General features: G+C 40.3%; 1 protein-coding gene across 1 annotated transcript in view; it reads right to left on the minus strand.

The window, feature by feature from the left end:
• Window positions 1–603: 603 nt before the first annotated feature.
• Window positions 604–13,907, minus strand: part of b3glcta (beta 3-glucosyltransferase a) — a 51,277-nt gene continuing 37,973 nt past the window's right edge. Inside the window, exons 10-15 of the mRNA XM_020087958.2 lie at window positions 13,281–13,350; window positions 11,501–11,614; window positions 3,258–3,357; window positions 2,724–2,843; window positions 1,769–1,913; window positions 604–1,144 (exon numbers count right to left, since the gene is read on the minus strand). Coding sequence (XP_019943517.2) covers window positions 977–1,144; window positions 1,769–1,913; window positions 2,724–2,843; window positions 3,258–3,357; window positions 11,501–11,614; window positions 13,281–13,350 — 717 coding nt within the window. The 3' untranslated portion in view covers window positions 604–976. The remainder of the gene's footprint in view (window positions 1,145–1,768; window positions 1,914–2,723; window positions 2,844–3,257; window positions 3,358–11,500; window positions 11,615–13,280; window positions 13,351–13,907) is intronic.

The following is a 13,907-nucleotide window of genomic DNA, read 5'->3' on the forward strand; positions in this document are numbered from 1 at the left end:
GAATTGTGGAACCGCATCTACATTACACTGTAATATTAACATTTCAAATTTAGTTCAGTGGAATTAATATCAGGGCTTTCATGATCATAAAAGGTTTTTCTAGAGCTTTCACAATCGTTGCCAGGCAGCAGTTGCTTCCAGCTTTTTTTTCCTTCTGAAAATTAAGCATTACAACTACAAATTAACTTTTCAATATGGCAAACTCTCAGAAGGAAGGTTTCATTCTACAGCCACGGCTCTAGGTCTTTCAAAGCCCTTTATTAACGGCCAGTAAATCATTGAGTCGGCCAAATAATTAAGTGCAACAGTTAATTTTAAACAGAAAAAGAGGGAGCATGAAAAACCGGTATTGATGTTGATAAAACCAATTTTCCACCTCATACCTCAGGATATTAGCTAATTTTTTACAAGTATCTGCATGAAATTATGTGCGAGTTTGAGGTCAGAGTCAAGTCAAAGTTGATGTGGTCAGACACTGTGTGTAGTTTAACCGTCTCAGTCGTAGCCTCAATTAACCTTTAATAACTTCATAATTTATACATTAGTGATTTTAACTAAATCCTATAAGAGGCCTCCAGTGGAAAAGAAAAGCAAAAGACTCTCAAATATTTATACTTTTATGTCAAAATAGAGCACATTGTACAGCATCGATGATACTTGTTGAAAGATAAAGTATCACCCAGAGAAGAAGCAATGCTCCTCAGTAAGGTTTGAGATTGTTCTTAAGATATAAATATACACATATTATGTTCATTTCTCCAAAATAACAATAACCTCGACATGCAAACCCACAGAATAAATCATGGACACACACTTGCATGGTCCCTCCTAATCACAGTTCAACATTAACAATACAAAAACATTTACATCTGTGAAGAACAATATTTCAGTTCCATGACTCCACACATTCTCCTCTCTCACACGCACACTGTGCACACACACATATTCAAACAGGCTAGTCGTGTGCTTAAAATCATTATAACTCCGTCTTAGCGCTCTTATTAAGTCCATCTGAAGGTTTTGCCCTCAAGTCATCCTTCAGCCATTTGTCGAACACAGCGACGGGGTCGATGTTCCAGTGTTTATGGAAAGAGATGGGCACCTGGTGAGCTAAGAAGTCTCTGGCATAGTCCTCTGGGCGTGCCTGAAAGGTAAGATTAAGTACAGCAATTTATATTTGGAAGACGTAACAAGAGGCTGCACAGTCATTGCTGGGGAGAGCAAGTCAGGAAAGTTTGTTTTCAAGCAGATGCTGCAAAGCCCTGGATCATGCATGTTTATTTTAAACCGACAGTGTCCTATAATTTGGGTTGAATGAGTTTAATTGTCTGCAAACTGTTTTATTAAAGGTCCTGCACATCTGCAAAGTAGCTCTCCTGTCAGGAGCCTGACACCTCGCTCGCTCTGCTTTGGTTTTTCGGGTGGGACAATGTAGACTGCAAAATTTTGACAGGTCACAGTGATAAAAGCACAGGAGTAAAACATAAAAATTGATGGTCAGCACTCTCTCCTCCCGTCGGATGAAGCCTTTTCTATGTGTCTTCCTCCCACAATCCAAAAACATGCAGGTTAATTGGAGTCTCTAAATCGCCTGTAGCTGCGAATGTGAACGTGGACGGTCCACCCTGTTGCATCCCACTGCAAAACCTCCCCTTTAAATGAACAGATGCCAGGGAAATTTCCAATGCCTTTTTCTCAAACCAAGGAATTTCACAAATACACACAGAGAGACACACAAAGAATAGTACTGTGAGAGTGTGAAAGCAACCTGATGGAAGAGAGGACTGTGGGTAATAGGGAGTCCGAGGGCATTGAGGCACATTCCCAGCACCATGTCATCCGGAGCATCATTGCTGTAGCACTTGCAGCCGCTGTTCAGGAGCTGGACCACGGCTTCCCTGCTGAACACCATGCTACAACACAGACACACAACAGAACCATAAACGTTGACACAAAACACAGCCTACCTAGCTGCACTGTAAATAATCAGTCAAAAAGCACATGGAAATAATAATAATAATAACTCAATTATCCATTCATGGTGCTTAATTTATTAATCTGGTGAGGAGGTAGGGAATGAAACTGCAAATCAAACTGAGATGTGTTTTGTTTCCCATGCACAACAATGATATGACATGTCTTTGAAAAGAGAAGCAATTACACGAGCAAACAAATCCACGCCTGCTGGAAAAAAAAATGCCACTCAAAGCAGTTTTTAGGAGACATCACTGCTGGGAAAACTGGCAGTTGCAGTGTTGTAAAGTGTCAGAGCCACTGAAGTGTCCCTAAATGGAGGTTCTCACACAGCTCACTCACTGCTCCACATTTATCTTTAGTGCAGCTGACAGCCAACATACAACTCGTGCTGCTCGTCCACTTTCACTTGCATGAAACACGAGGCCTTTAAAACGCGGATGTTATGACACTGCAGTCTTTTCCGTATTTTTTTCTTGCAGTTACCAACGGTTTCTGTCCATTTGAGTATTAAGTATCGACTCCCTGTCTTCTCTTATCAACTGATGACTGTTTACTGCGTTTTTTCATATTTTTCTATCACGTATATTTACTGTAATGCAATTTCCCTTAAGGGGGCGACACACCAAATTTAAACGGTTTATCTGAAGATTACAGTTTACAGATTTTTCACTACATATTTTATAGTCCCTCTGCAACATCTGTATCTATCATTGTTATTCCCTGAGCATGCGAACTGTGAAACTCACCCTCCTCCTCCTGTGATGTAGCTGTAGCCGCCTTGGCTCAGGCCGTAGCCGTATCTCTCCCCTACACACACTGGTTCGGAGGGGTCGTAACAGCTCAGCAACACTCGCAGTCTGGGGAGGCTGAAAGCACAGATCAAGCTCATCACATAATCATCATCACATGTCCATGCATAGGCACGGATGAAACTGTCCATTTAGGACCTGAAGTAATGGCCCTCTATCCAGCACCAGCTTCCACACGAAGGGAAAACCTGATGGATATAAAGTGAAGCCGGCTGGGCGTGATTTTAACTGCAGGTTCGACAGGATGTCAATGTCTCTAGAAGTCAAAATGACTTCACTCCAAGTGTTTCTCTCTTTTAATGTGCACAGCTTCTTTTTTTTTATGGCTGAGAGATGGAATCTCTTGGAACATTTATGAAGAAGCGTCAGTCAAACTAGAAGAAAAATGAAAGCATGCTGAGACACTGAGTCCTGGTTGAAAAAGATGAGAAACACCATGTTCAATCATGGTGGATATACGTTTTAATATACCTGATAAGAGTGTCGTCGTCCACAATAAGGAGCCATTTGGTGTTTGGGACAGTGCTGCTAAGAAATCTTTGAAGGATGGCAAACGTTTTCCCGCAGTGGCCTGTAAATTGAGACACACTGTCAATGCTGGCCAGTAAGACTTAATCACATATTGACCATGTGCTGTATTCTTGTTTACAAAGATAAATGAGTCCGTTACTAGAAGAAAACACACTTGGCATTATTGGGAATTTACACACACACACACACACACACACACACACACACACACACACACACACACACACACACACACACACACACACACACACACACAGTATTTGATTTGAAAGGTGGCAGGCCAACCAACAGTTACAATTAGAAACTACAAAAGCATTTACATTTTACTTAACAGAAGACATTAGTGTGAAGACCCAGTTTTGACGTAATACCTTCGATGCCGCAGCTCCATTCAGTTCAGTGAGCAAATGCATTTTTCATCATAAACGGCTTTACTGGTAATTCAGCCTGAGCAATGTTAATACCGTGCTAAATACAGAAAATGGTCATTATTTAAATAATATGGAAACTATTGCAAGAAACATTTCACTAATTTGACTTTTATTCCTCTGGTAGGAGACTTTGAGGAGGCAATAAACATGAGAAAAATCATTGTGCTGAGAGCTAATGAGAGTAAACTACTTTGCATTGGCAACTTTTATCGTGACAAAGTGTGAACGAGCTTCTGCTCTGGATTCTGTTGAAGGGCAACACAAAAGCATATCTGGCTGCGGCAGGATCCATCCAATACTGATCTCATCTGATAAATGATCTCATATTTAAATGGGTTGGCATGTTGGTCAAGTGGTTAGCACTATTGCCTCACAGCAGAAGGTTCCCGGTTTGAATCCTGGGTGTGTGGGGGTTACATCTTGTCTTTGTGTTTCTGGATTCCACAGTCTGAGAGCAGGTTGGTGAAGGGTCTACATTCATAGAGTGTTCTTCCGTCTTATCGACCACTCAAAGCAGTTGCATTTACCCATTGACATTCATGAAGCGCGTCTGTACGCAGCTGTCATCTTCAGTGACTTGCCCAAGGACACTTTGAAGAACTCGACCCGGCCTGTCCTTTGCAAAGTGGACGACCTTCTCTACCTCCTGAGCCACAGCCGCCCAGGTTGAGTTAAGTAGAGGATCTAAATTTCCCATAGCCTTGAATGTGATGGGTTGTTTGTTTGTCTAGGATGCACCACGCCTCTCGCTCAATGTCAGCTGGAACCGGTGGCCCCCGCGAATGCTAAGCCGTAAAGTGGTAATGGATGGGTGGATGTTTAAAGGGCTGTCCTTCTAATTGACTTTGATTTTATTTAGGTTTAGATTTTAGAGCATGAAGGAAAATCTGTGTCGTCCAGAGCCTTGTGAGAAAGAGGGAAAAGCGGTTACCTTCATTCTGACATCTCAAAGCCATAATAATGTATGTTTGCCATGATGGACCAGGAGAAATCAAACCTTTACTCTGCTGTGTTTGACATGATTCTGCCAGATGTTCCACCAACTCCCGAAAACAAAAACAGCGTCGTGGTAGTTGCACAACAAGTGACCTGAAGAAATATATACCCATCAAAATCCAAATATCTGCACGCCATCATGGCTGAGAGCGCAGACACGGAAATCCCTGGTGGCAAGCATCACAAAGAATACTGAGGCCCTACTGTTTTATTTATAAGGAACCCAATGTGTTTTTTCCCCCTTGTATCTGAATATAGAGTAAGAAAGGAAACCTTGAACTGCTGACAGGAATACAATCCAAAAATGTACATTTAGAGGCAGGTCTCCAGAAAAACCAGGGAATCTTATTTCCAGTTGAAGGAGGTTAGCGAGTGATGCTCAGGGGCTTGGAAACACGCAGCAGAATCCGTGTTCATGTGTCATGTTGTATCTATAATAAAGATATCAGCACAGAAGAAAAAGAGGATGACTTCTGCTTCCTTCACTTGAACATATCACCACCATACTACCACTAAAACAAACTTTACAGTGAATAGTTTGAGTATTTACTTAATAAAGTTTTGATGCAATGTTCCCATTTCAGGCCGTTGCATCACTCCTCCCCTCACTTGCTCAGACTGACTAGAAATTGTAAACCTCAGACTGTTGAGTTTGTTTTTCCATTGTCAAAATATTTATAAGGTTTGTGTTGTTTCATCGTGACTTGCAGCATAACAAATAGGCTCAGAGTTTTTGAGCAGGAAGTCAAGTGAATTGACTTAGTTTAAACGGTCTGTAAGCCTCTTTTCCATCGGAAATTCAACAATTATTCAGTCAGCTCTATCTATCCATCTATAGTATTTGTATAGTATCCATATAGTATCTATCCATCTATAGTATCCATATAGTATCTATCTATCCATCTATAGTATTTGTATAGTATCTATCTATCCATCTGTAGTAAATGTATAGTATCTATCTATCCATCTATGTATCTGTATAGTATCTATCCATCTTTCCAAAGCATCTACATAGTATCCATCTACACCTATAGTATCCCTCTATAGTATACATCTGTCTGTCAATCTACAGTGCCTATCAGTATCTATCACCCATCCATCCATAGTATCTATCCGTATCCATTTGTCCATACCTATTGATCTATCCATACCTATCCATCCATCGATCCATAGTATCTATCTATCTATCTAACTATCTATCCATATCAATATATCAACAGTATCCACCCATGCTCATCATAACAGCTTTATAAACATGATAAACCCTTTTCCATCTTTAAGCTTATAGTTAGAGCTGGTCCAGGCTTGTCTTAGATCTGCTCTTAGTTATGCTGCTATAGGTTTAGAATGTCAACGGGCACATGGAGCTTCTCTTTCTTCTTCTCCCTCCTTATCACATCAAATACCTTAATGTCACATCAATACATGTTACTGACTTGACTTTTTCCCCGGAGTCCCTGTGCCTCATCGCGCGTAGATCCAGGGCCACGGATTATGATGGTGGATCGCAGATTTTACTGACAAATGGTTAACAATCCACTCTCTTCAAACATACATAATATTAAATACCATATATTTACAGTTCACTTATAGAAAGATTAATATATGGTTTTAAGAGTTGGCTCAAAGGACATGTTGGAAAATCAATGGGCTCTGAGGAGTCAACTGAAGGTAAATTAAATAAAGGACTATGGTGAGGACTACAGATTCCAGACATATTAATGCTTGTTGACTGTGCATAAACTCCGAAGCTGCTCTCAGCAATCATTAGCATAAACCCTGTGGGTCTGGGAGCGGAGTAGACAGATTAAAACAAAAGAATTGAAACAAATTATGTTCGTCCTGACTTTAATCGAATCCACAACTGATAACTGATTGCGTACCATTTGTATATTTGGCATAGAGTCGGCAGATAAACAGCTTATTTTTCACTTGACTTCAGTCATATATCCTTTCAGTGTGTGCTTATCTGATTAATGTAGCGCACAGCGACTTCAGACCCCTTAGTGACTAACTCATTGCATTTGTCTTTACACAGCACAACACTAATTCTATTTTAAGTTGTCACGGTGTTCAAGACCCAGTAACGTTTAAAACCAACCTTTTCTCAGACTCAAGCCGCAGCAAAAATCCAATCTACTGTACTTACCCCAGATTGTAAATGCTATTATGAGTTCTGTTTGATTGACATCATGCATAGTTATTAAACTGACTGTAGCTCCAGTGTCTGGCCGCTTACCAAACTGGAGAAAATCCCTCGGGCCTTGATGATGGACTCTGGACGGCTGCCAAAGTTCCAACATTCAATTGTTGTCTACCAAAAGTTGAAGAAAAAAACCGGTGTGCATTGGGAAGCAAAATTAAAGGGAAGGAGACGCTCTCGCTCTCAAAGATGATCTATGAGAAAGAATTGGCTGACATGGCCCTTGAAAAAATAACTAATAAATTGGTTGAGAGAAGCGGAGCCACGTTTTTTTCTAAAATAAAACGACAAACCCAGGCGTACATCAGATGCCTTCCAGTTGAATCTCTTGTAATGACTTTACCAGCTGCCCTTCTTAAGCTTGACAGACTGCAACATGTAAACACGCATCACCTCTTGGCCCTGACCAGTATCTGCTGTAAAGACAGAGAATAACATAACCAACATCTTTTAAAGATATGGAATATTGATGTTGCTGTTAATTTTAGGTCAGAAAAGGTCCGGTACATTAAGCAGCACTAAAAGCACATTGGCACTGCTCATCTCTTTCTACCAACCTTCTGCAGCTCCAACAATTAGTTGACGTGGACAATGATACCCTTGGCTCAGTGTTTATCTCATTATCGGGCTCCAACGGCTTCGCTCAGAAAGTAAATAAACACAATCACGCATCCTCAACCTTTTTCAAGCTTATGGCATCGAAATTGAACATTTAAAGCTTCTCCACAGAAATGAAAACCTTCAATGAAATGTAAACTGCCTGAAAAAGCATATTTAGTAAAGCTTATGACAATTTGAAACCCTTTTCTGTCACTGTCACAGATGCTCATAGAGATAATGTGCTGGTCCTCTATTATATTCAGTTTTATTCAAATATTTTGGGAATGTAAATGCCTGGACGTTATAGAAACACCTTTTGTTAGACTTCAATTCAATCTACAATGCAATCAGTAACTAATAGTAATCAATGAGAGAATGAGGCAGAAAAAGTTAAATTCTTTATAAACTAATGGAAACAAGAAGGTTTAATTCAACAAGGCGTTTAAAAATTTACTTTGATACAATCAGGTACACACAGGATTTCTCTGGGATTTTCACATATTCTTAAAATCAATGTTTTTGTTTAAAATAACCTACACATATTATGGATGCATTATGTGCTGCAGAGTGGCACTGTAGTAGCACAGGGAACTGCACTGTCACCCTCCTTTTTACTCTTCACACATCCGACCTCCAACTTAACTACAGTTGTTACATCTCAACAATTTCTGCCCTGAAAACTCAGTGTCAGTGAGTTGTTGTAATGATGTAACCTGCACATATATTTGTATTCACAGGTGGCATATTCAATAATACAGAAGGAAAGTACGAAACAGCAGGCCCGATGAAGAACAGATGTGTCGTCTTGCTCTTCATAGACCAGAACCATCTGCAGTGCCAAGGAGCTTTTGTTTTCGCCTGTCTGTTGGTTTGTTTTTTTCTTTGTCCAGAGGATTACGCAAAAACTACTGAACGGAAATTTGTGGACGGATTAGCCAGGAAATAACCCATTCAATTGTGCTTTAAACCGGAACAAAGGAGCTGATCCAGGATTTTTTCGATCGCTGTCTTTACATTGTTTTGAGTCTTTTTCTGTCATTTTCATCCATTTCTCAGGGAATAATTCATGTATCTTGGTGCAGCTTGATTGCATCTATGGAAATTGTTGGGCCCCTCGAGGAGGTAGGCACAATATCAAGTGCCATGGTGTTTTCATTGCGGTCTGTCTGTCTGACTAAAACTACTTAACCGATTCCCATGGAATTTGGTGGAGGGGTGGGACATGACCCGAGGAAGACCCCATTACATTCTGGAGTGGATCCAGATAAAAAGGCAGATTGAGGATTTTTTTCTTTTCTTTAACATGATGAGACAGGACGTTATCCCCGGCTAGGGTATGCGCTCTCCAAGTGCCCTTCCAGTTCCACATGTGACATCAAGGTTTGTTGACCACTGCAAAAGTTTTAAAAGTGGTTTGGAATCAGATTTGTGCACCTTGGGGTTGGACCGATCCTCACTAATCTGATCACACCTCCTTCAATCTGATTTGTAAAATCTGATTAAGAAAAATCGATGTGACGATTCCAGTGAGGATACAGTCTGAAACCTGAGAGCTTTGACAGTTGGCACAAGAAGAGCTATCTGTGAACTGGTGTCATGAAGGCAAATGAGCTGGTTGCGGTTCTACACCAGAGCGAAAAGAAACAAAGACCTATCCCATGTCTACATGTGACACCCAACAACTAACTGGACTGGTAACAGTATCTTTTACAGAAAGACTGATAGTTATTGTTGAAGAGACTCAGCTCTGATAACAGACTAGTTCACATGTTTCAGGAAGCAGCAGTTTGCATCCTTCCCTGCCTCAATGCAAACAGGTTGCAAAACACATCCTTGTTAAAGAACTGATCCGCCTGGAGACAGTGGCTGCCGGGAGACTGGAGACGAATCGCTCCTTTAAACAACAACCCTCATCGTTCCCACAGTGGAAGCCGAGAGTGGCTCCAAACGATGCATCATCCCATTAAGGTGCAACATGAGAGGTCTTAGGTGCCATTTTGTGCCGACAGCCATCAGAGAGTGAAATAATTTGCAGACAAATGGCCCCCAGCCTCAGGCCTCCAGGAGGGTGCTGAAGCAGAGAGCTTGCACCATGTTTATAAATGACCCTTAACACACTCTTCTGTCCAGTTCTGATTATCAAACATTATACAATCCCATTAATTCTATACTAACTATAGGATGTGACATGCAGCCATGTTAAATCTGGCCCTGTTCTGCACCAACTCTTTGGGTACTGATACAACAAGCTTATTTCTGATGAGGAATTTACGACTCTGAAATCAAACCCAATAATGTATCAGACAGTGTCTTGTCAGAGAATCTTGCCAACAATGACTCAGCAAAAATGGATCCTCCAGACACATTAATTCCCAAGTGACAGGAACTGCACTCAAAATCACCCCTTATATAAAATCTGACTTACAGAATGTGTGTGCCTATAACATATTGTAATAATAACAATATAAAACTTCTGAGCACAATAACACTTTGACTCAAAATAAGGATGGAGCCACTATATATATATATATACATATATATATATCTCCATCAATCTTTTCATCCATTTATTTCTTATCTAGTTCAGAGCATCCTCTTACCCAGCAACATCCACTAGCTTCCCCTGTGGGAGAAGATCTTCCAGACATTCCTGGGAGAGGAGCGGGAGGATGTTGTTGTTTTAAAGCTTCTCCTGAGGGACCACCAAACTCTCAGCCCTCATGTTTTCTATCTAGAGATAGCTGGTCTGCCCGAGGTCAGCCATGCTGGTGTTCTGTCAGTGGGAGCCACCTTTTATTACCAAATGTATCCTCTTAATGCCGAGGAGCAGGGGTCAATGACGTCTGAACATTAATGATTTTACTTTCCATTTCTTATATTGAGTCAATGTTATGTTTTGAGCTGAATGATGCTTGGTCTGTTTTGGATTGTTGCATATGGCAACTTTTTTGTGTCTGTGCTATCTTTTATGAAATTTAAATTTCAAAGATGATTTCTGCATCAAGCAGGGGGGAGGGGGCGTGGACGCTCGGATTTAGCTTCTTTCCCAATAAAAAAGAAATGTTGGCCTTGCCACGCAGTTACAGCAGATGGCTTTACATATTTAACCTACAGATGCCGCTATTCCGCCTCATTGCGATGCGGCCTTATTTTAACCTACTGTCTATGCATGCGGGGATGCAGAATAATTATTTATTTTCGGGGGGCCGTTGTTGTCAAGGCGGCCACCTTAACTGCGGGAAACCCTGGTGTTCTCACAGAAAATCCTCTTGTATCTGTCTGTTTTAGATACAACCTAATGTAAAAATGACAAATTGCGGTGTATGCGGGGGGGTTATGTGCTCGACTATTTCTTGGCAACAAGCAGGGACTTGCTGGAGTCTCCAGTGGTTGTCTGGCAACCATGAAGTGAGGACAGAAAATGTGCTGTGGTTAAAAATACACTACAAGTGGTGAAATGAAATAATGTCACATTATCACCTGCTCTTAGAAAAACAAATATCTGCAGTAAATGCTTCTGTTATTAGATCCTGACAGTCTGTGGAAATCAGCAGGGGATGTTGGCCAAAGTCTTGGTGCAGTTTATAGCGTTCATTAGGAGGAAAGCTTGTTCAATTCATCAACAACCAGATGGCACAGACACATTTATCACCACAGTTCAAAAAAAGAGCATGTTAAAGTTTTAAATCTTAGCATGATAAAATAAAATAAATATTATTTCCAGAGGGTACTGAAAAACAAATATCTAATCTCCGAGGTAAACTCAATTCTAGTCATTGCTGACTCCGGCAATATCCGTATAAATCACAGTAACCATCCCCTTCACAGGGTGCTGGGTTATAGAAAAACCTCACCTTCAGTTTGTCATTTCATTTTTCATGTAGCTCTGTATGTGTAGCTGACCTTGCACCTTTACCAAGAGTATCTATCGGCACAACCGCAGCAGCTCTTACCTCTTTCAGTATTCGGTACTCCTAAATTAATGGTTGGTATTGAAGCGTCAGCATGGTCACTGTAGTACTCCAAAAACAAGGCATCCTTCTCCCAAGTCTTCTTTATCACTGGAACTAGAGCAAAGGGGAAAGAAAATAAAATCAATACAGGCCTTCACCAAGTATCACAACTAACAGACTTTCGGTTCTATAGTGTAGAGGCTCACAGCAAATGATTATTTCATATTTATCGCAGCACATGTTCTTTTCTGATGTTTCTGTCTGTTTTGGTCAAATATAATATTAAAGACGGCTGCAGGTGTTAAAATCATCAGTAAAGACAAGAGTGAGAACAGATTTTTAAAGAAGATACTAGTGAGACTCACTTTAATCCCTCCACTGGGTTGAATGTCAGGATTATACTGCACACTATGAAAAAACACTTTCTTACACCAGACTGGATAAATTGACTGTCATTTCATGACTTTTCATTTATAATGTGTAAAATAAAGAGAATTTTCTTTAGTCTCAGCAGTTTGATTTCAGTTTTAGTTTGTACTCCTTGCCCTGTAACATATTTTCACATGCAGCCTTTTGACTTTTTGTCCTCAGACAAAAATGAGCTTGCTGTATCTACACACTGTCTCTCAGCTCTATCTGTCCCTGACCCACTTCCTGATGGCAAGTTTTCCTATTGATTGGGATCTGACTGACGAGATCTGGAGATTTTTTGATGAGTCTCTCAATCGTCGAAGCGAGAGCGTACGGGTGCTGAGGAATACAGAACACTAAGAGATCTGCAGCGGCAGCAGCTCCAGTTTGTTTGAAACTATTGTAAATCAACACAAGTGAATCATGGTGGCAACTCTCTCTCTCGAAAAAAAAAGAACCAAAACACAAAACGTTGATGCTGACCTTCGCTGACTCTAAAGGATTTTAGAAACCAATATTTGACCTGAAACAGTATATGCAATTAAACTCCAAATAAAACAATACTACTTGATTTCATATTTTATGTATTAATTCAACTAAAAACAAAAAACCTGCCTTTCTATAGGACACAAACTATTTCAGTCTACAAGTAAAGCAAACACTACACATAAATTATGATTGGAGATACTTGGAACATATGATAGATTATAGAAATAGAACAGAAGGGTGAATTTACTTAATGTTTCATATTTATAATCTGTTTGCATTATTGTTTCTGGACTATACAATCATGAAGATGAAAACGCTATAACACTAACATAGCAGCTCCTTTACATTTTCTGCTCACTGATCTGAACTAACCTTTGTTGTATAAACTCAATATTCATTTTCAGCTGGTCTATGTTTGAAACTGGCAGACGAAACAGTAATTAAGGTAAAGTGCAATTACAGCCTCTGAACGTTGTGTACAATTTGTCTGATCGCTCTCACATTAATCTGCAGTTTGATCTATTGACGGAAGCTTTTCTATAATCTGGTAGCAGAGCAGCAGATTTACAGGGGAAATATCAGAGCTTGCTGATGAATTGTGAAACATTAGTAAGTGATTTCTTGACACCTGCGGGATTGCTGGATGATAGTGAATTTCAGGCATTAAGGGAGGGAGGCACTCACTCGAGAACCTCAGGGTGTTTCTTTTTCTCTTTGCCTCAACGCTATTAAATCCTTTCAGAGCTGATGGTGGAATCGTTCTTTTAAGGAATTTGTCAGGATTATAAAGAACAGCTCTTATACAGTCACTCAAAAAAAGATCCATTATGATACAACATATCACAATCGCACGCTGTTTAAAAGGCACGGAGTGACTCACCTCGTTCACTGTGGAACTTGCGACAGGTTTTCACAGCAACGAACATGTCTTCTTGACTTACAGGCCCCCCCTTAGGTGAACAGAAGAGACATGGATCAAAGACAGGCTCACGTGAACCAAAAGCATCAATGACTTGAAATCAAAACACACGATGTTTCCGTCTATATTAAGTGGTAGTTGTAATCTCTAAAGTGAAATTACAAAGTTGCCATTTCTCCCTGAAAATGTTCCATCAGAAAGCAGAGTGGTGTAATGTGATGTAGGTAATAACAATGCAGCATATGTTAAAATGTCCTGATGACAGGTGATGAGCGGTTAAAAGCACACCAACATTTGGTGTCATTTTAAACCTAACACCAACTAATCAGCACTTTTCATACCTAACTCTAACCTTTAACGGGGGACGTTCATGACAGGGTGATGATTACCACACAGCACCTTCCAGGCGACCTGTGTCCACCCTGGAGCTTCAGAGAAACTCTTATTCTTAACATGAAGCGTCTTTGTTTTACTGGTTTCTCCTGACGTGTCTGTCAGTGACCATTAGAGAAACACAGATTTTTAACATGAACCTGCTTCATTATGTGTTTCTATCTATTTTGATTATCCTGTCCCTTTATTATGGAG

Source organism: Paralichthys olivaceus, chromosome 11 (assembly GCF_024713975.1).
Source record: "Paralichthys olivaceus isolate ysfri-2021 chromosome 11, ASM2471397v2, whole genome shotgun sequence".
In the NCBI taxonomy this organism is placed as follows: Eukaryota; Metazoa; Chordata; class Actinopteri; order Pleuronectiformes; family Paralichthyidae; genus Paralichthys; species Paralichthys olivaceus.